The sequence below is a fragment of the Durio zibethinus genome, chromosome 6 (assembly GCF_047325235.1).
Source record: "Durio zibethinus cultivar Kanyao isolate XHJ-2024 chromosome 6, ASM4732523v1, whole genome shotgun sequence".
NCBI lineage: Eukaryota > Viridiplantae > Streptophyta > Magnoliopsida > Malvales > Malvaceae > Durio > Durio zibethinus.
The window spans coordinates 26,873,803-26,895,668 of NC_143167.1; the positions used below are offsets into that span (position 1 = coordinate 26,873,803).

Below are 21,866 nucleotides of genomic sequence, written 5' to 3' on the forward strand. Positions count from 1 at the left end.
TGGTTGAAAGTTCAGTGTGTTCAATGAGAGACTAAGATCAAAAAGTGTAAAAAAATAGTATTTCAAAATGTAATTGGATGCTCAAATCAATTGAGTATTTAAAGGGAAAAAAAGAAACAGAGAAAAAGGAGAGGATAAAAGTAGAGAGAATGAAAAGAGTCTAGCATAGTTGATCATATTTTTTTTATATCATTTCATGATTAATTTAATAAGTGATTATTTAATTATGTGGTAATTATGTGTAAATGTTAATGATATGACAGTCGATGTGGTAGCTGAAATATAAAAAAAAAATTGAAAAAAAAATTATACCAAAAAGAATGTTAATTTCCCTCTTTAACACAATAAACAATGACATGACAGTCGATGTGGTAGCTGAAATATAAAAAAAAAAATTGAAAAAAAAATTATACCAAAAAGAATGTTAATTTCCCTCTTTAACACAATAAACTTTTTCCTTTTTGGTGGAACTAATGTTAATTTCCCTCTTTAACACAGCAAACTTTTTCCTTTTTGGTGGAACTAACGCATGTACTCCTTGGGCATGTAAATTTCTCGCTACAATGCTTTTCCTGAAATTCCTTCTTCAAGATTTCAAGCAAGAGAAATCGAAGGTGACAGCTCCGTTTATGTCCATCTATTTTACCATTTGAGTGTCAGAACCGTTACTTTCGGTTTTCCACGTTTGAAATATAGCTTGTCAGACGGACCTAAGACGCTGAAATTGCACAGTTCCTGATAAAATCATAGATTTAAAAAAAAAAAAAAGAAGTTTCTTTTGCATGGTGATTGTTCAGTGCTTTTGTTGCAAGAGAAATGATCTCACAATGTTATTACTTATGGATGAAACTGTGACTTATAAACAAAGGCTTATTATTTTTCTATCATAACGACAATTATGAAAAAACAGTCAGGTATAAAAATGAACAGTTCAACAATTCTTGTATAAAAAATAATTAAAAAAAAAAAACTAAGCGAAATCTTGTATGAAAAATAATTAGATGGAAAGAAAAAAAGCTTCATTATTGTTTAACTTGAGGCAGGTTTCACTATATATCTTTAAGATATTTATGCAAAGCGAGGACAGCCTTTGTTCTTTCATCTTTATTTATGGAGTTAGAACTCAAATCTTATCAAGGAGAAATCACTACCCCAAAATAAAAACATTTTCATTTGTGGCTTTCATCGATGACACGTTGGAATGGTTATAATAAGGGTCAATTTGCCAATTTGGTGAGAAGCATGCTATACAGATTAGCCTTTTACAGGTTTTACCAATAAAGGGTGGGTGCCCACAATATCACAAGGACAAGATAACATAATAATGCATTTAAACATTAGTAGTGCGTTTAAACCTAATCTTGCTTTCCAAGAGGTATCCACCCTCCACTTGTTTATTCATTTATTTCCGTCATTGTTTAAGTAAGTGGGATTATCAGTGCTAGAACCTGTACCAGAGATCTTTCTGTCATTTTCATTCATGTCACCTAAGCTATTAAAACATATTGATTACTACCTTGGCCTGTAAAATGAAAGTGAAAGAAGGAGAAAAAAATTGCTGTCAAGTTAGATGCGTCATTGTCTTAATTTTAAGTCATTTGGCTCTATAGTACAGTGAAAACGTTTTAATCTAAAATGAAATCTTGAAGCATTTTACCACAATCATCACTCTCAAGCCAAATCTGAAAAACATCATATGTAACCCCAACATCTTTTTTTAGTTAGCTAGATTATACAATCCAAAATTCCAAATCATGACAATCAAGTTCCAGACTAATAATCTATTCAAGTCCAGCATTTGCCCACAATTAAGATGAATTATTAGGGTGAAGATATCATTAGTCCACAGCTGTCCATAACAGGCAACATTTAAAACCAAATTAGATGATAAAAAGAATCAGTGATGTAATTCATATGACAATCAAACCCCACCAATAATAAGCCATCACATCTTGAATTGAAGGAACAAGTTACCCTGTATGAAAGCAGTTGGTGTTTCTTACACCCCTCAAATATTCATGCGTGGACCATATGCTTTGTCAAAGTCTTTCAATAGATAAGATTCCCTCTCAGACCCCACAGGCATCATGTATCACAGACTCCAAATTTCACCTATACATGAAGTTAATGATTGAGTGACAAGTGATTCATAGTGACGAAATGAGACTTAAGAGTTATGGCAAATGCAAGGAAACGGAAATGTAATCAAGACAGGATGCAAGGAAATCAGTTCAAACCGCGTAATAGACCAAGTTCAAAAGTATATACACAATAAGTTATTATGCCTTGTTTCTTAACATACCTTTCATTTCTTGATTCCAATACTATCAGCATTCAATGTTTCAAAAAGGAAAAAAATTCCTAAACGGGGTACATCTCCAAAATACTTTTCTCCTAAGTACTACATCCAAAATAGTAACAGGTACACATGCCTTGCACTAAGGATGATTCATAACTCAACAGACACCCATTGGGAAGCAGGAAAAATCCATCTTTTGCTAAAGACCCCTTTTCTAAGACTGGCATTTTAAAGCTATTAAATAAAAGTGTGCTTGCTAAATAGTTGCTAACTTACAAAATGTTGAGAATGGAGCACCAATTCAGAAACATGACCAGCAAAGGATATCATAGCAAGCATAGGTATTAATGAAATGACAAAGTTTAATAGCCTAGTCTTACTAGATGTGTAAATAGGTCCTGTTTTCGGCGGTGGCATATTGCATAACAGAAAAACACTTTATACAAAAAATACATAATATATCAAAGGCACAATGCAGATGCACAGCAAAACCAGCTTCATATGCCCAAATTTCTGGCAGCTTTACAGAAGATATTTGCTAAAATCACCCAAGTCAAAATAACCCCTGTCAAAGAAATTGTTTAGTCAGGGGAGGTTCTCTTTTTGTTGGGCCAAAGTTTGAGAAAGAAGCAATTCCTATTATCAGAGAACCTTCGTCCTCAAAGGGTCCACAGTGCAAGGGTAATTCATATATACAAGATTATAGGGCCCATCAAGTTGACGATGTAATGTAGGTAACTATTTTGTCTATATAGGGGGCCAAAATTTTAAAATAGACCTGACAACTTTGAGCATGTAATGGGGTCAAAGTTTTACCAACAAAAGATGCAAATAATTGTTGTATCTAATACTTATAATAGTAACATTGAAAAAGCAATACATATAACAGTTTGGGAAAGAAATTTGGAGAATTAAACTTAAGGAAAATGTGTTAGCTTACTTGGTTTAATGAAACATCATCTACTGATTATGCATGTCAAGCTTAAAAGAAAGTAAAACTCTTTGAAGAGTAGTTTTAGTCTCATTTTATTAAAGTGGGGGAAGGGGAAAAGAACCCAAAAAATGTAAATAACATGATTCCACAATTTAGAATAATTAAGTATAATTTATATCTTACCCACATTCCACATGCAGTAACCCTTCAAATCAATCCAAGAACATAGATTTGGGATTCCATCTTTGACAATGAAATAGTGAAAATGACAAAAGAAGAGATGGTGCTAAGTAATTGCGGCCTCAAAAATCCCTCCAAGTCAATTTCAAATAAAAAGAAAGAGCTCAGGAATCCTAAAGCTTTCGCATCAATCTTTTCTATCATTGTGTCCTTCACATCCCAATACATGCAGTATATAAATGGTCTTTCATTTTCATCACACTGCTGGTGGTCTAATACTGAAAGTTACACAAACTTTCATAACAGTATATGACATGCTATCTCAATCAGAAAACAATTCTCCACAATCACTTTCCAATAAATATTCCCTGGCAGATAACTGAAGCCATCCAATAGCACCTGCATCAAAATTTCTTGATGCTAGCTCCATTGTTGTCATTTCCCTTGCTCTTAGGCCTTAACTATTCATACTTGTCTCTTTAGCTCTTTTCTTGATAATCTCAATCAACTGGCCTGCTCTTGATACAGCCCTATCAGATAAATTTCTATGCTTAACAAGTTCTCTTGGATCATTACATGTCTTTAGAATATCAGACATTGCTTCAGCTTTCCGCATTATGGATGTCCTCCTTCCTCGTGATGAGTCCTCATCTCCACCATATGTGTTGGGCAATTTTTTGGAAGAACGGACAGAACTCATCATATCACAAAGTTTATTTGCCAACTTAGTCATTCCCCTTTTCCTTAACTCATCATTCATTCTCTGGAAAGTAAGGTATTGTGGAGCCAAACCCCTTCGTATCATGTCCTCAAACTCCCCAAAAGCATCTTCAAACCTATGCACTTTGCAAAGCAAATGAATCAGCATGGTGCTAGTAGCCAAGTCCCTATCATATCCCCTTGCTCTCATTTCTTTGCTAACCTGAACTGCCAAGTCCAACCTCTCCTCCTCACACAGCATCTTCAACAAAAGATGGTAAGTAAGCCGATCTGGAGTGTGACCAGACTGAATCATCTTTGTATAAAGATTCATAGCTTCCTCAATTTTCCTGAATTGTGAGAAGTACCTAAAGAAATAATTGTAGGTTGTAGTGGTTGGGATGAAACCCCTGCTAATCATCATCTTAAGTATTTTACTAGCCCCTACTAAATCTCTGGCCTTGCAATAACCTTTCACTAAAGAATTATACATGGAAATATTAGGGCCTGATTCACACAACAAAACCCATTCCATCATCCCTAATGCCTCCTTTAACCTACCAGATTCCCCCAGTGCATCAATAATTGGATTATATATTTTTGCATTTGGCTCAATTCCTGCCCCCTTCATTTCATCCACCAATTCCATTGCCATCTCAACACGACGCATTGTACAGTATCCTTCTATAAGGGTACCATATGTTACAACACTAGGAGACACACCATCCCTTTTCATATCCAACCAAAGTCTCTCTGCATGTTTGAGCTTTCTCGACCGAAACCATCCATTTAATAGTATGTTATAAACCTTGACTGATGGAACCCAAGCAAGATCTATTTCCTTTCTTCTAGTGAAATATTCTGATGCCACCCTAACATGCCCTTCCTTACAAAGAGAATCCAACATTATTTCAAACATATTAGTTTTCTCATCAGAATTGCAAATTTGATCTAAACTGCTTGCAAAATCAAATGTGCGGATAGCAGCCTGAGTCATACCTGCATGAATGTAAACTGCATAAACATCACTAATTCCAAAAAAACACTAAAATTCAAGCTTTGCCACTTAAACTGCAAAACAATTTAATGTCATACGGCATATAAGCATAAAAGGTTAAAAAATAAGCAGTTGAGCACCATAAGTCTACAAGCATGCCAACATATAAGAATGAGACCAAAATAAAAACTCCAAAAACAGAATAAAACTAAAAAAATCCAAATTCCAATGTTGCATTCCAAAACACATGCCGAAATCCGTCAACCTTTAAAATATTAAGTATCTTCATGAAACTAGAAACAAACCCAATCTTGTACTCGTACCACAAGGGAAAACAGTGTCCATCCTAATACTTCTATTCCAAGTATTTGCCCCACCAAATGTTGCAAAAACCTATATATCATTATCCTAAACATCATCAGGGAAGTTTAAATAGTGGTTTTCTTATTTATGGCTAATTGGACATGTGGCAAGTACATATACTTGCTGCAATAATAAATAGTGGGAATCCATAATTTCTTAGCTCAAATTCAATATCTTATTTATGGATCTGCTAAATCATCATCGAATTGGTAGACCATACCTTCATATACATGGAAAAGTTAACTGCATGTAAATAATGCAAACAGTTGACACAGAAAATTGAATGGGAAGGCAAGTCAAACAAAATGCTCTATGAAGATTCCAACATCAAACTTCTAGGCACAAAGAAAAGCTCAAATCTTTTTAAGCAAAATATCACGGAAATTACCTGCGCGAGCGTACCGTCTGATCAAAATTACAAAGGTATTGACGGAAACCAAAGTGGAACCCTCCTTTCCATCACCAATCCGATCGAGAACCAAACTCCACGCGTCCTCAAACTCCCTAGCCTTGCCAAGAATATTGACCATAGAGTCAAACAGCGTCGCAGAGGATTCAAACCCAGGTTTCTTTTCAGCCCAGAGAAATAAATTATGCAACAATTTTGGAGAAGAAGCAAAGTGATCGAATATTGCCTGGACCAAACCGAGATCTGGGTCTACTCCTGTTTGGTCCAGGGCGGACTCGAGAGACGAACCGGAGGCAATGGTAGGGTTTTTTAGGAGATTGGAGATGATGGAGAAATTGGTTTGGGAGAAACCAGGGGTGGGAATTGGGTGAGGTTTGCTGTTGGTAGCAGAAGGAGGTGAAGATGGTGGGGGCCACTTTATAAGAGGATTTCCTTTCTTGGAAAGCCATGATTGATCAGAGAAGAATAGCTTTTGGAGGTGATGAGTATTCAGAAGAAGGAAACCGCGTTGCCGCAGGAAGAGAGAACTCATATTTTGCTTTGCCTTTTTCATTTTTTTCTTACTTGGAAGAATTTCAGAGTTTTTAACAGTATTTTGTAAAGGCCCAAAGAAAATGTGGAAAATTGGAAGCCCAGTAAATGATAACCACAATCTTGAGAATTTGTAAAATTACCATACTACCACTGCACTTGAGGCCCAAAATGTTACAGATCAACCGTTCAAGAGGGTGAGATGTTTAGGAGAAATTTAAAGAACAGGTTGGAAACTGAAAGGGTACGGAATAAACAATGGCTTCCCTGAACTTAACTAGCATAACGACCACACTAACAGGATTTTCATGGAACTACAGCAGTTACAGGAGCACAATTAAGTTTATTCCCAGGAAAAGACATGTTTCTGTCTCATTGGCAACGAGTTCTGCTGAAACCAATTCACCAGCTATATCAGAAAAGCCAGAAATCGATCTGGAATTTATTGGGGTACTACATATTTATATGCAAAAAGATGAACCCATTTTGTTTTTTTTTACTGAAGTCTTAAGTTGTGGAATGTTGTTGTTTGATATTGGTGAAATGCGGCAGCCGAATCTAGGGAGTGATGGGTCGTACCCAGTGGATAAAGCTAAAGCAATAAGCGGAGAAAAGTTGCTGAGGAACATCATGTTGGATAACAAGATTGAGCTCTATGCTGCCTATGTAAGTTCGCTTTACGAAATGGAACTTTTGTTTATTTATTTTTGCTTTTTCATATGTTTCGGTTTTCGCAATTCTTCTTTAATTAATGTTCTTTACTTGGAATTTGAGATTAGGGAAAAGTGATGAACTGTGGAGGTGGTGGAAGCTGTGGAACTTGCATTGTAGAGGTATGAATCAATGAAGTACTGCTAATAGTTAATCCAGTTATCTCTAGCATTCTTTTTTTTAACCGGAGAAGCTTGATTGTGTTCTTTCATTTCGATAAAAGCATCAAATGTATATCACTTTTGTTTACTCTTTGAAGATTGTCGATGGGAAGGATCTTTTGAATGAAAGAACCAACACAGAACTTCGATATCTCAAGAAGGCATGCTTTCTTCCCTCAGTCTATTTCCTTTCGTATTCTTCATATGTATCACATTCAAAAGTCAATTTATGATCATATTTAAGAACCATTTTGTTATTTAAACAACAAATCCTAGCAGCTACTTGTTAAAACAACAAGAGTGTGATAATTGTGTCTCATTGACATGAAATACTTTTCGACTAATTTTGAAAACCACTATTCTGATGTTCAGAAACCAGATTCTTGGAGGCTTGCTTGTCAAACTATTGTAGGAAATAAGGAGAACTTCGGCAAGGTATGATGCAGAACAATTTTCTTGTTGCTGCCTTTCCCCTGTAAATTGTTGAAGTATGCTATATATTATTTGTTTAGTGAAATTAGTCCATAGATAGATTCATCATGTGAAGTTAAAAGTTCTGCTCCTAGAAAATGGATTATGTATGTAGCTTATGTTCTATACTCTTTCCAAATATATCAAGGAAAAAAAATGGAGAAACCATATCCCCTAAGGAACTTGATTTTGATTCCCTCTTTTAAAATAACTAATGCTAACTTTTATGCAGCAATAACTTGACCCCTAGAACAGGTAAAAATTAGCATGCCTGTCTTTTTGAGTTAAGCATGTAGGCATAAATACTTTTTGTTTTGTGGGATGACAACTTACTACTTGCAAACGAACTTTAAAAAGGTTTCAGGCGTTTTTATGTTCAATTACTGAATTCCCACTTGTTTAAAACAAAAGAGCAGAAATGTTCTTCCTAAAGGATTATTGATGATCGCATAGTTTAAGCAACTAAAGTGAAGTTTCTCAGTTATAATGTGTTAAATAAGAGATCTAATGAATTTCTATCTTTAAATTATTGGTCTTAGGTTGTAGTTCAAAGGCTGCCCCAATGGAAGAAGTGAGAAGAGATGCATAAAGTGACTGTTCACATCAGGGACTCTCGGTAACCAAATTCAACATTCTACATTTGTCACTCACATATATATTTTATGTGAAATTGTCAATTAAGTAGTTCTAGTTTGTGAAGAATGATTGTACAATTATATGCATAATGCAATTGGCCTCATCAAGCCCTCCTTCCAAAGTTCAAACTCAAACATGGCCAATGAACCTGCTCTCTTTTTTCCCCTATCATTTTTAGGTATGAGCTGATTTGAGATTACAACTACAATGTACCATTCTGGGAATCAGCCATCTTCATGAATTGAATAAAAATTGTTGAGATACCTAATGACATACCCCGATTTTACTTGATAGAGCAAAAATCCCATGATCTTTGATAGAATACAATAAAAAAATGGATAGTTGAAGAAAGCACTTAGTAATGCTGATCTCATATAAGAAACCAAATATAGTCATAATCTAAAAGACACATTCTGAAAGGATTATCTCACCTTCTGTATGGAGCTTCTGATTAGAATAGCTACTCTACCATGCCACATTTCACAAGTTCTTCCAGCCCATTCCTTAGCCTCTTTGCAGCAATATCACATCCCCCTTCTTTCACCATGCCATATGTGATTCTAATGCACCCATTTCCACCACATGCACTGCCCGGAAGCACCACCACTCCATGTTTTCGTGCAAGCCAGCTAACAACTTCATAGTCATTCAGATATCTCTCTGGGAGTTTTGCCCGTAGGTAGATTGCTCCTTCCTCACCGATCACTGCATCCTCCCCTAGAGGAGAAAGATCCTTCATGACAAGTTCCTTGTTTTGGGAAGTGTTTTAAGTTTTTGACCCACTCTTGTCCATCTTCTAAGCAATAGAGAGCAACATATTGTGAGATCATTGGAGTGCAGATTGCCACATTATCCTGAACTTTAAGGAACTGAGTACCACGATCATTTGCCTCTGATGGATATGCTATCTGAATGCAACCAAGTACTATTAGCCTACTTTCCCAACATTTAACAACATTATTCATATTAGACACACTTTCTATGTCATAACTTACATTTAACAGTACAGCTCTAAAGCAACTCATTCTAGTATTGCACAATAAAAACAGGTGCCATGATGTCTGCTTTTAATCAAACAATATTCACTTGTTGCTCCATGGAATAATGAAACTAAAAGGAAGTGTATCTTTTCATTCATTTTTGCAATAAAAATCACTCTGTTTATTGTTATAAACAGGCTAATTATGATGGCTGAAACTCCACTCACATATCCAACTCTCCACCCCATCATTCTAAATGCTTTGAGAAAGAACATAAATTGTCTGATAACATTGTTTCCTTCTATGCAAGAGTGCTTTGAACTGCCATATGTAAAGTACCTGAAAACATAAATGAGAAAACTATAGAAGTCATCAAAGATAAAATCACAGAATGACAGAGCGGAATCAGGCTCACAGATTTGTCATATTGATTCCAGAATTATTTCATATTCAGGGACCATACATTGAGATCTATTTACGTAAATGGATCTTCTTTTCGATGCTATAGAAATGAATTAATATGAAGTTATGAACCTTAAAAAGTTTATGTATAGCTAGAAATGATTACTTTCTTTGACAATGCATCCTTAAGCTCTGGAAGACCTTCATGAGTTCCATAATTGCTAGTTGAAGGCTCCCATGCTATTTGTTTAATTTTCTCAAGAGCCTGCTCAGGTGGCTGCCAGTATACTGCCCCCTACAGCATAATACAATCCATCCATGAATGAAACAAGATCCCAAAGAATGGAAAAAAATCATAAAAAAAATCAAACTATATCTTCCCTAGTGGAATAGGATTTTTAACTACTTTGGTTAACTCTAGTATCTGCTAAGGAGACATGCGTAGTTGTAGTATATAATCAACGAAACTATGAATACCGATTATAATGACAAAGCAGATATATAAGTTTTATATCCTATTAAGTTAATATATACTCCTTTCTTTTGTAGTCATTGAGTTCATCAGTTTAAACTCTCAATGTTTTAAATACCTTTACCATAACTGGAACATCAGTGTCACGACCTCAGAGTTGCAAGCTTTCCATCTGATCCTACATGTGTATCTTTTCCTGTCACTAGAAGTATTTAATTCTAGTTGAAGTAAAATGTTGGAAACAAATAAAGATGGTCCTGAGATAAGTTGCATCTATGGTGCATGTATATGCTACATCCTGTACTCAGTCTTTGAATCGTACTGTTATCTGCTGTTCGAGATGTGCTAGAGTTTGGTATAACCATCAAGCAAATGCCATAAGGTCAAATGTAAATTCCCTTGTCAGGAAATAGTTTTCTAATTATTGGAAAGAAAAGAACATGTTGTTGTCTTTCATCTTTGTGAATATTCATCTTTCCTTCCAGTCAAAAAAAAGAATGAAGAGGCCACATGCCTCATGTCGCTAGAAAAGTTTGCTATTTTGGCTGTGTTGGCGCCTTCCTCATATTCAAATGTTCCTTGTAATTTAAAAATCTTAGCAGCCAATTATTCAAATGATTTGACTTCAAAACAATATTGCATTTGCTTCTCTGGTCTCAAGCTGGCAGTTTGTTGTTTTAAAATCACAAGATTTGAATATGAGTGTTAAATTTAATTGATTCGTACAGTCACTTTAAAAATTAACATTTAGTAGGTCTAAAATTTAAATTTTAATACTTATAATTCTCTCTTTTATTTTTAAGTTACGATAGATAAAAAGTTACAAGTTACGGTCTTTTTTGTATTAAAAAAAAGCACAAGACTTGGAGATGAAAATTTGTTGTTTCTAAACTCTAAAGAATAGATATGTGATTGAAATAACTAGAATTGATGAATTATTTGACTTAAATAATCATAGCTTGCATCATTTTATACCATTTTCAACCGTGTAATCTACCTAAATTTTAATGAGAAGTTTCACAAAGTAACATGAAGGGCAATGAATTTTACTTTACAATCCTCAACCAAACAAGAGATCTAAAACATTTAATCTGAACCGAACATATCACCTTTTGTTGATTGTGGTACAATGTCAAGTCTCAACTTTCTTAAGATTCAAAATTTTATGGGAATTGAACTACTTTATGATACAAAGGGGAGCCTTGAATCAGTGTAAGATAAGGCTCAATGGACCCCTCTTGTCGAACCCTTTTCACTCTGGGGTGAACTAGTAGATACAAAGGCAGAGCCAATGCTGACAAGTTAACAGTGTTAAAAGGGACTAGACACTTTTGACTTTTTTTGCAGTTGAATCACAAGGGACAAAAACACTGAAGTGACCACAGGCATACCTTAGTATATCCCTCAGTTTCATGTTTATGAACTTTGGGTGAAGGTGCAGCCAAATCTAACTGTTACAAAATGGAAAAAGGATTCCTCTCTATTAAAAGTAGTTGCCCTTCTAAATTATTGATATATGAAGTTGGAATCTTTAGATTTTGAAATATAGATTTGATTATGGCTTTCACAATATGTGGCTGTAAAAATGGTTTTCTTTAAATCACCAAAAAGAAGAGAGAGATGCTTTCAAAACTTCCCTTGGTTTGAAATTGGAGCAGCCCCAAACAACTCCAAGCATTGGCCCTTTTATGCGGCTCTTTTAGAGCATCAACTCTTGGCTTCCTTAATATGACAAACAACATTTTTCAGATGAACCTTTCTACTATTATTTTGTTAATGTTAACAGCATAGTGTCTCCTATTATTAAAGATTTTATTTTCAGAATATTTTTCACAAAAATTGAATCAAGAAGATAATGTTTTTCTTTTTAGGTGGACTAAAGACAATTTAGAATTTTCAAAAAAGAAGTGACAAGAAGAACCGGATTGAAAATTAAGATCCAATTCTAATGGTGGGTGAGAGCCATTTTGCTCTAATTATTGAGTCCCATCTGTCAACAGGCATTTAGAAACGGACCAATATCAATGAACATTGTCTAGAGCTACAATGTTGAACAAAACAATATGAAAACACAACTTCCATGAATTGGTTGCTTCCCTTTTTGTTTACACAGTAATGGCAATGATTTCTAAATAGAAATGGGTGGCAGAAAATTAGGTGGGGAAGGTAATTGTACCGCAACCAGAGGGGACCATGCAGGCTTGCCTGTTCCTCTTGGCCCTCCTGCTAAAATTTATTAGTAGTAAAAAAGTTTTTATTTTGGATTCCAATTCCACTTTGTAGTTTGCGAATTTCTGCAAAAGGTTTTCATTATTACTACTGTATTTTCTTTTCAAAGTTCAAATGATTTGCTGTTTTGAAATTAAAATCCCATTGTTGTGTTTTAAAGTCAACTGCTTTGCACTTTGCATTAGAAGACCTTGGATGTGGTTGTATAAGGAGTTGGGCGCTCCTCTTGGCCCCATTGACTAACCCCTTCTGAGTTCTGCCCAATTGGTCAAGGTTGTTGTAAAATGCTTCTCTCTCCTTGACAACAGTTCCCCTCAAATGAAAAGAGGGGAGAAGACACACTTCTTTTGGAAAACCCATAAACTAGAGGCATAAGAACATGGGGATTTGGTTTTGATTTTGACTCTCTGCCAAGAATTTCCCTCTTTTCAGGGCAGCCCAAACCTCAAAATGACCATATTCAAATAGCATAAATCAAAACAAAACCCCATGTTATTTATTATTGATTATATATATAAAGTCATTTACTTGGCCCTATAATCTTTTCCTTTTGCTAAAAGAAAAAACACTTTCAAGTTTAAATCCTTGAAATATTTCTACATTTAAACTAATAACATAATTATTTTTATAAAATTACTATTACATAAAAAATTACAGTCATAATTAAATAATCAAATAATACATCTCATATAAGAATTCAACAGACAAATAGACAAATTAATTAATAAATCATCATATAATTAGATGCATTAAATTATATCAGATAATTTTAAGTACTAAACAGTAACACATGCAAAAATGACATAAAAATAATATAATTTAAAATTTTAAAAAATCATATATAAATTTTATAAAAATAAAAAAATATGTTTCGCATTTAATGTGTTCACACAAATTTTAATATGATAATTTTCATATTTGATATTAAATAAACACATAAGAATACATGAATTATCAAAATTATATTAAACTCATATATGATAAGTTTTGAATCTAAAATTTTGAAACAATGCTTTGTTGGCCTAATTAAATAATTAACCATATGCAAATATTGTATAAAATTTGATGACTTGATAATATTTAAAAGTTTATTTTGGTGTAAAAAGTTAAATCTACATTCCCTTACATTAATGTTCATAATAATAATTTTTTGGGTGATTGAAAATAACCATAAACTAAAACTTGTGATTACGGTGATATCGTGTGAATTAAAAATCAATAATAATTTTCACGAACATACTACAACTTATTATTATTTTTTGGCAAGATATAAATAATTTATTAATAAAATGGTAAAATTTTTATTTTTTTCCCCTGGCCAACTGGTACGTTTTGGATTTTTCTTGAGCCAAAAGAAACTTCCATGCTTAGCTTCTAGTATTTGTTTTTTGTCTTTGTATTTCCATGTATAGCACAATTTTTAAACTCTTTAAAGCTATTTTCTGGTAATAAAAAGAAAAAAAAAAAAAGAGAGAGATAGTTTATCCCTTGTAATCCTTTTTGGAATTGCGTGGCGGAATTTGATTGGGAATACAAATCAGATTACACACTTTGCTACTATAGCCAAAAGATAAAACTGAAAAAATATACTCATCGGTGAAAAGACGCAAAAAGGAAAAAAAAAGGAAAAAATAGAAAAGAAAAGGAAAAACTTAGCTGTGGAAGAGCCAAAAATAGAGAAGTGGAAATAACAAAAAAATGTTTTAAAGAAGTTCAAACTGTAGCACCATCCCGCTCACGCAGCCACGCTCCTCTCTCCTTATATGAAACACTCTCTGAAGCCACAGTTCACTCTCTCTGGCCTTTTCGCTTTCTCTAAGAGAATCGAAAACAAAAAAAAAGGAAAAAAAGCCTAAAAAGGAGAGAATAAATTTGTCTCTAGACCTCTTCATTTGCCGTCTCGGAGCTCCCCAAAGAACAGTAAGCTCGCCTCCATCTCTCTCTTTAAAATTTTTTTTGTTTAAACAGTAGCTATAGGAATTTCCATTTGAATTTTTTTTGGTTGATGCTGTTTGTCGGATCGATGGAGTTCAAGAATTTAAATTTTTAGATCTATAACAGAGCTTCTTTTTCTTTTTTTTTTTTGAATATTTCTGCACATTTTTTCGTTACCTTTATCAAGCTGAGTTTCTTTTTTATTTTAAACATTGAAATTTAGTCAAAATTGTAAGCACATTACGTGTTTCTCACGAATCCGTATTTTTTTGGGCAATTATAATAGAGTCTTGCTCTCTCTGTTTATTTATTTGTTTTGCTTGCTTTAGCTCGGATATGATTTGAAGGAATTTTTTTAAACAAAATTAATGCTTAAATGTGTAAAATTGTTTAGGAATTAGGTTTTTGAGTTTTGGTTTCTTTTTTTCATAAAGAAAATGAAGAACTTAACAATATATAGAATCCTCTATTTGGATAACTTAAATAATACCTTAGAAAAAAAAATCAATTATGGGAATTTTTTATCACATATCGAGACAACGTTAGTTTTGAAATGGCACCGCCATTTCTGATTTTGAATTGAAGAATGATTCATTCTTCTATCAGGATGTAATAAATTTATTAATGCTACTGCTGAATAATGCAGAGATGTTGTAGGTTATAGCTTAAATCAAAGTTCCCTACGAGACACTTTGACAGTTCGAACTTGAAACTTTGATTTGGACTTTGAAGGTCTCAGTTCCCAATATTTGAAAATGGAAAAGCGCCACCTCTCATGACTCCATCGGTCTTCATATATACAACAACAACACCACACTAAGCCTTATATCTCATACTCTGGGTAATATGTAAAAAACAAAAATTATAGTGTCAAAAAAAAAAATGGTAATATATGCATGAGGTTAAAGTTTCTTAGGTCAATAAATTTTTCATAATTTAGTAGAATTTAGGAAATAGAGTTTATACAGTTTGAGGATAGATTGCAATGGTAGTTTTTTTTCTTTTTTTTCTAGAAAGTTGTAGTTTATTGTGTTCGTTCTTCTCACTATGTGACAATGATTCGGTGTTAGAAATGCAGGTTCAATGATAAAATTTTCAATTTAAACACCATGCCTCGCTCTTCCAAAAGGCTAGCAAGTATGAATAAAGAAAATGAACCTATTGAAAATTTTGAAGAGCCCATAGGACGAATTACACGAGCAAGGTCAAAAGCCTTGGCGGCAGCAGGAGGAATATGCTTCTCCTCAAGACCATCGTTCAAACAGGACCAAAAACATGTTCTTGGAATGAACTCTAAACGAGCAGCATCAGATGAGAACAAGGCTTCTGTGACTGCCACTGTTGGCCTTCAGCCTAAAAGAAGGGCAGTTCTTAAAGATGTGACGAATGCTTCTTCTGACAGTTTGTACATGGACTGCATAAATGCAACTGAAATTCAGGTAAGGACATCTTTTTTTTATTCTGATGAAGTTCAGTCTGCAAATTTCTGGTGCAGCAAATAATATATACTAATAACGTTTATTTAGGAACTTAATGATTGTTAATTTATTATTATTAACAACAGATAAGATGAAGTTCTTCCTGATAGTGGTCATAAATGCAGGAATGACTTTTGCTTCTGTTTGTTTTCCTAGCAGCAAAATATCCTTTACTTACTAAATAGTCTAAACTAAGAGTTTCTGTTGACATTGCTGGTTGACAGACCATCAAGAAGACTAATACAGGCCCTAGTCAGAAGAACAAAGAAATGGTTGAGGATAACTCCATGGAAATCCCATCAGTTGAAGAGGATGTGAAAGCAAGGTTAGCTGAAGACTTGTCAAAAATAAGGATGGTGGAAGCACAAGAAAACACTTTACCAGTAATACTTGAAGAAAGTGAACTAGCAGAACCTTTGAGTCATTGCGCAAGAGAATGTGCTGTAGCAGATGCAATGCCTCCAATACCAGCTTCCATAATGGCTGTTGTAGTCCAAAGCCCTCAAGAAAAAGGTTCGTACTCTCTTTAAAACCATCAGGTAATGGCACACCTCTATTGAAAATCATTGAGTTTGGCTGTCTAAGAAATGAGATACCTCTGTTTTAGAAGGATAAGGTGTCAACACTGCTCTTAAGGTTAACAGGTAATAAAATACTTCACGGTATACTATTCTGGTTTCTGACCAAAATGTTCATTACTATTAAGTCCATTTCATGTTCCTGGAATCTTCTCTGAAAATTGGGCATTTTATGGGTTTCATTTTTAAGGCAGACAAATGCTAAATTTATTGACTAATATGAGACTAGTATTAGCAAAGTTGATAACGTCATTGATCTCTGGCTGTGTAGAATAAGACTAAGTGTCGGGAAGAAAATTGCCAGTTAGCCTTTAAATATACTGCTTGTAAATTTATGTTGACTTTGATTGTATAATGCAGAAGAAAATGGGGTTTGTGAGAAACTAGGAGCCTCTAAAGGTGTTGTGGACATTGATTCAAACCTAAAAGATCCTCAAGCGTGTGGCTTGTATGCCCCAGACATATACAATAATATACGTGTTACTGAGGTTGGTGGTGCTATTTGCATTAACTTAATACCAATATGATTCCCATAATTTTTAACAACAGCACTCTAGTTTCACACTGAATACTTTGCTATCTTATCATTCAGTAAATTTTAATTTGATGATGCTGCTATGTTTTTTTGCCTTTCCATCTTTAAAATATACATTATCAAATGACATGGTAAGCACACTATTATCAGATGAATAATCTCTTGCCAACAATATCAGGTTTTTTTTTTGTATTGAAGGATTTATTATTTCTTTTTCATTTTTGGAAAACACTGTTATATCTGTTTTTACAATGAAGGAATGTCTCTTAGCTTACAAAGTTTTGTTCTACCGGCAACATATTTGATGCTTATTTCATGAGATTGTACCCTCTGCAGCTTAACCAAAGGCCTTCAACTAATTATATGGAACAGTTGCAGCAGGATATTACCCCAAGCATGCGAGGAATTTTGATTGACTGGTTAGTGGAGGTGAGTCAATGTAGAAAAGTTCTATAACCTGAATAGTTACTTGCATCTCCACTGCTTGAATGCAGGATAAGATTTTGAAAAGGCTGCAGTTTCTCCCAAGTACAGGAGATCATAATGCTGTATTACAGTTCTATTTTTCTTGTTTACCTAAACTTTTTCCTCATAAGCTGAGACAAAATCTGCTGTTTATTATTTGAACCCCCCCCCCCCCCCCCCCACCCAAAAAAAAATAAAAATTCATGAGGTTCTAAATAGAAGGATATTCTGTTTGTACTTAATAGTATAGAGTTGACTTTTTTAAACTCTATTGTTAGGATGAACTAAATTTTGCTCTATTTGATGTGCTTGTTATTTATGGTTTTTCATATGGTTTCAGGTTTCTGAAGAATATAAGTTAGTCCCAGACACACTTTACCTCACAGTGAGCCTCATTGATCGTTTTCTTTCTCACAATTTTATTGAAAAACAAAGACTCCAGCTACTTGGTGTTGCTTGCATGCTAATTGCCTCGTAAGTTCTTTAGTTTGTTTCTGCTCCTAGTACAAAATGGCATAAATTTGACTAAAATTCAAATATCATAAGCACAATTCCTATCGGTAGATGTTCTTGTGAACTAAGAATTATGTTTTGTACATCTCTTCTGAGAATAGTAACTGTTGATCATGATGATGTCAACAACATTAGGGAATCCTTTCTCTCTCAATTATATTTTGAAGCCACCATTATTATTATTTTTTTTGCATTTCTGGTAAATATGAAATGTTTCTCATGAGTGCTTTCTATTGTGGTTTGAAGAAAGTATGAAGAGATTTGTGCACCAAGAGTGGAAGAATTTTGTTTCATCACTGATAATACCTACACAAGAGGGGAGGTATGATTTTTTAGCTGCTTATGCATAGCAGTCATTGACTTGTGGTTTGCCATCATTCTATGCTTCTGAGTCTATTTACTTTCTGGACTTCTATGCTTTCCTCGACTCCCATCTAATCAAGCCTCTTAACACCTCCTTCAGCACTCTAGTCCTTACACTGCACAATGAAAAATAGTTGATACTTTCCTTTTTACTGCTGCTTGCAACTTCTCATTTTGATATTCTGAACATCTCAACAGTTCGAAACTTTTGGGCATTTGCAAGAGTGATTTGGTTCAAATCGAGGGTAGCATGATGGATAAAATTTTGCTAAAGGGGCTTTGTAGTTCAGCTGAAAGAAATGATAGAATGACTTATGACTTCCTAAAGAAAGCGCCTAAGATAAAGCCAAATTATAAAGTAACTTTTGCATAGCTGACAAATTTTTTTTTTGGGTCAATATAGCTGACATAACGTGCAATAACAATTACTCTGACGTTAAAATCTTACTGCAAAATTAAGCAACTTGCTTAGGTTTCTTTGTTTCTTCAGCAACTACATGTACCTTCTCATTCACAAAGAAAATCCTGCTTCTAATGTAGAATCAGAAACAATTTGAATTCCCCTTTCTCCACTGTGTTCCAGTTACAGGGATAGAAATGTTAGTTAGCTAAAGTTTTTCATATCAAGGTGAGACCTATTAATGAGTATTCCCAGAGAAAATTGTCTTTGTAAAAGCTAACGACTTATGAGGTCAATTCCTCATGTAAGTTTCACTCTATAAGGCCTCCCTGTAAATTGTGTCTAACTCTCAACCCATTTCTTAGTCTCAATGACACTTTCATTCATTCATTTAATTAAAAATCAAAGCCAACTCTGGTCTATAGTTGGACTGGGTTATTCTTATAAGGATTTTGCTAAAATTATGAATATTTTCCCCTTTTAGGCAGTAATATTTGTTACATTTGCTGTTATACAAGGTTCCTGATTCTAACTCTACTTGACAGGTGTTGAAAATGGAGAGCAAAGTTCTGAATTTCTTGTATTTTCAGTTATCTGTTCCAACCACAAAAACATTTCTCAGGTAATTGAGACCATCTTCTAACTCTGTTTAGAATAACATCAAATAGTCAAGTAACTAATCTGAACTTAGTTTTTGTTTTTCAGGAGATTCATTCAAGCAGCACAAGCAACTTACAAGGTATTTTATCTAGGAATCACTTTCTACATTTTTTCTATAAAATTCAATATAATATGAGAAAAAAACTGATTTGCTCTTCAATTAACTTGATGTACAGGTTCCTTGTATAGAACTAGAGTTCTTAGCAAATTATTTAGCAGAGCTGACTCTTCTTGATTACAACTTCTTAAAGTTCTTGCCTTCACTCATAGCTGCATCTGCCGTATTCCTTGCCAGATGGACTCTCAATCAGTCAGACCATCCATGGGTCTGTAATACTAGTGCCCCTTAATTTAGGTTTTCTTCTTTTCTTTTTTATAATTAGAGAGTTTCTGAAGGATACATTTCCCATGTGTTCTTTTTAGCAGAATCCAACCCTGGAGCATTATACTAGTTACAAGGCGTCAGAGCTGAAAACTACTGTACTTGCAATGGAAGATTTGCAGCTCAACACTAATGGTTGCTCCCTCAATGCTATACGTGAGAAGTACAAACAACCGAAGGTAAAATTTATAGATTGATATAAAAATAAAAGCATTTTAAAAGATCTTAACTAATAACATTCCTTTGACACCAAAATATAGATTCAGACATTAGGAGAAAATATCAGGGCCTGTCCGAGTCTGACAGCTACATGTCTTTGAGTTTTCATAAAGCATGTATGAGTTCCTTTATCCTTTTGCTGAAAATCACTAGCAAAGGGTCGATAGCTTCCAACTCGAAATTTTATCATACTTCTATATTTCCTGATCATACTAACATGGTATTAAATCTGAGTATCTTATTCAATGGTAGACATGTTTTTTTCCTACTCAAAAGAACGCAACTGGATTTATGTTTCAAATAGACAAATTTCTAATAAAATTGAATTTTTTTCCTCTGTTACCATGGCAGTTCAAATGCGTGGCAACAATGACTTCCCCAGAAGGAGTTGTATCAGTCTTCTCAAGATGAAGGAAAGATGATTTATTTTCTAAAACCATAACCATTCCCCTGCTTGGAGAATGATCAAATCTGATTCCAATCTTCAAAGGTTTTACAACTTTCAGTTATTCTAATCTTTCTTATTATTTTTTTTTCTTTTAAATTGTCGCTTCAATTGTTGTAACATGTTGTCTGTCTGGTTCTGGTGCTTCCAGACCAACTTCACTGTAACCTTGTAATTTGCTAGTGTCACATTTTAGACTCTCGATTTTAGTTTTTCTACAGGCAGAATAATAATCTTTTCAGAACTTCCTTTCCACCACTAGAATTTTCATTTGCTAGTTTGCAAGTTGGCAATTGAAGTTGTACTTAATTTGAAGACGACTCTTTGTAATCTAATTAAAATTTTTTTTCAAAGATATTACATTGGAAACTCTATTGAAGAGTTGTAAAGAGATGCTAACCTCTCAATAATATGTTAAGAATAGAAAAGGAATCTTAAATCGATGGACTGAACCTTAAATTTGTTTTTAACATCAAATCTCTATAAATATAATAAAACCAAGAACATCAAGACAAAGGATTTTCTCAGGAGCATCAATGTCTAAAACTTAAGCCACTAGTCCCCCTTCTCTTTGCCACTCACCAAGAAAAAATGTTAGCTTTGCGAAGAAAAAAAAAAAAAAACCTTTGATTAGTGAAGTTTGTATTCAAGTAGTACTTTAGGTATTAGACGTTGTATGTGCGGTATATCATGGCAACAATGCAATGATAAAAAATAAAAAATAAATCTTTAGGTAAAGCATTTTTTGAAAAATATTTATTTGAGATTGTTATACTAATAAATTTTCATTATAATGCAAATGTACATTTTAAAATGTTATTCCTAGAATATAGCATTTAAAATTAAAGAAAATTCAGATTACACTTCAAATTCTTAAACTCACATGAATTAAAATCAGAAAATGGAAACGAAGAAAAGCAATTTAATTTTTGATAAATTTAAATTTAAAATTGTATTATATGAATGTTAATATAAGTATTTATAAGTTTAAGCAGGGATTGAAACATCGTTTTTTTTAATTAATTTTTTTTTATGAACAATCGTCACTTTCACAATGAATCATCATTTACAACGAAGATACTTCTTGTTTTTCAAAAAGTATTCGAATATCCAACATTTGATTACTCTAAGCAATTTCCGCAATTTCTTATATAAAATAAAAATTTGCAAGAAAGTGTGTTAACATTGGCTGCCTTAGACAAAACCTTAAAAAAGAATGTAAAATCTTGTTGGGCAGTTCGACTGTCTCCTTTGAGCATAGATTGCTTTCTAGGAAGGGATAATATCCTAAATGGTCCTTGAACTATAATGGTTTGTTGGATTTAGTACCTAAATTAAGAAAATTGTTAAATAAGTATCTAAACTATGAAATCGTGTATCAATTTAGTCCAAAAGTTAATTTCATTAGTCTTGATGCTA

At 33.7% G+C, this 21,866-nt stretch overlaps 3 protein-coding genes and 1 pseudogene across 6 annotated transcripts; 2 read left to right on the forward strand and 2 right to left on the reverse strand.

Moving 5' to 3' along the window:
• Positions 1 to 1,797: 1,797 nt before the first annotated feature.
• LOC111284794 (Pentatricopeptide repeat (PPR) superfamily protein) lies at positions 1,798 to 6,468 on the reverse strand. The gene is made up of 3 exons (XM_089762439.1): positions 5,861 to 6,468; positions 3,417 to 5,111; positions 1,798 to 2,112 (listed from the first exon to the last, which is right to left on the reverse strand). The coding sequence occupies exons 1-2, from the start codon at positions 6,432 to 6,434 to the stop codon at positions 3,871 to 3,873; spliced, it is 1,815 nt and encodes a 604-aa protein (XP_089618565.1). The 5' UTR covers positions 6,435 to 6,468; the 3' UTR covers positions 1,798 to 2,112; positions 3,417 to 3,870.
• A 160-nt stretch (positions 6,469 to 6,628) lies between these two features.
• Positions 6,629 to 8,519, forward strand: LOC111284795 (2Fe-2S ferredoxin-like superfamily protein). Its single transcript, XM_022873749.2, has 6 exons — positions 6,629 to 6,862; positions 6,965 to 7,078; positions 7,192 to 7,245; positions 7,383 to 7,445; positions 7,657 to 7,719; positions 8,295 to 8,519. Exons 1-6 carry the CDS (start codon positions 6,671 to 6,673, stop codon positions 8,328 to 8,330), a joined length of 522 nt encoding a protein of 173 aa, XP_022729484.1. The 5' UTR covers positions 6,629 to 6,670; the 3' UTR covers positions 8,331 to 8,519.
• Positions 8,520 to 8,653: 134 nt separating this feature from the next.
• Positions 8,654 to 10,644, reverse strand: LOC111284396 (aromatic aminotransferase ISS1-like; annotated as a pseudogene). Its single transcript, XR_016342965.1, has 4 exons — positions 10,364 to 10,644; positions 9,940 to 10,068; positions 9,599 to 9,710; positions 8,654 to 9,299 (listed from the first exon to the last, which is right to left on the reverse strand). The product of XR_016342965.1 is annotated as an aromatic aminotransferase ISS1-like (transcript).
• Positions 10,645 to 14,128: 3,484 nt separating this feature from the next.
• CYC3B (mitotic-like cyclin 3B from Arabidopsi) lies at positions 14,129 to 20,691 on the forward strand. 3 transcript variants are annotated; one of them, XM_022875670.2, is made up of 12 exons: positions 14,129 to 14,394; positions 15,488 to 15,848; positions 16,112 to 16,400; positions 16,826 to 16,953; positions 17,337 to 17,429; positions 17,806 to 17,939; positions 18,225 to 18,300; positions 19,287 to 19,363; positions 19,447 to 19,480; positions 19,578 to 19,727; positions 19,828 to 19,962; positions 20,354 to 20,691. In XM_022875670.2, exons 2-12 carry the CDS (start codon positions 15,519 to 15,521, stop codon positions 20,411 to 20,413), a joined length of 1,506 nt encoding a protein of 501 aa, XP_022731405.2. In that variant the 5' UTR covers positions 14,129 to 14,394; positions 15,488 to 15,518; the 3' UTR covers positions 20,414 to 20,691. The 3 variants fall into 3 exon arrangements, with proteins under 3 accessions (XP_022731405.2, XP_089618567.1, XP_022731404.2); XM_022875669.2 differs by having other exon boundaries at positions 14,267 to 14,394; positions 15,480 to 15,848; XM_089762441.1 differs by lacking the exon at positions 16,826 to 16,953 and having other exon boundaries at positions 14,208 to 14,394; positions 20,354 to 20,551.
• The last annotated feature ends 1,175 nt before the right edge of the window (positions 20,692 to 21,866 follow it).

What these genes read in the sequence shown, in the direction of transcription:
- LOC111284794 (XM_089762439.1), bottom strand. Translation starts at nt 6,434, where the DNA reads ATGAAAAAGGCAAAGCAAAATATGAGTTCTCTCTTCCTGCGGCAACGC. An exon ending in CAGACGGTACGCTCGCGCAG is followed by an intron (nt 5,112 to 5,860) that starts GTAATTTCCGTG and finishes ACATTCATGCAG; the next exon opens with GTATGACTCAGGCTGCTATC.
- LOC111284795 (XM_022873749.2), top strand. Translation starts at nt 6,671, where the DNA reads ATGGCTTCCCTGAACTTAACTAGCATAACGACCACACTAACAGGATTT. An exon ending in AACTTCGATATCTCAAGAAG is followed by an intron (nt 7,446 to 7,656) that starts GCATGCTTTCTT and finishes TCTGATGTTCAG; the next exon opens with AAACCAGATTCTTGGAGGCT. An exon ending in ATAAGGAGAACTTCGGCAAG is followed by an intron (nt 7,720 to 8,294) that starts GTATGATGCAGA and finishes TATTGGTCTTAG; the next exon opens with GTTGTAGTTCAAAGGCTGCC.
- CYC3B (XM_022875670.2), top strand. Translation starts at nt 15,519, where the DNA reads ATGCCTCGCTCTTCCAAAAGGCTAGCAAGTATGAATAAAGAAAATGAA. An exon ending in GCTTGCATGCTAATTGCCTC is followed by an intron (nt 17,940 to 18,224) that starts GTAAGTTCTTTA and finishes TGTGGTTTGAAG; the next exon opens with AAAGTATGAAGAGATTTGTG. An exon ending in ACCACAAAAACATTTCTCAG is followed by an intron (nt 19,364 to 19,446) that starts GTAATTGAGACC and finishes TTTGTTTTTCAG; the next exon opens with GAGATTCATTCAAGCAGCAC.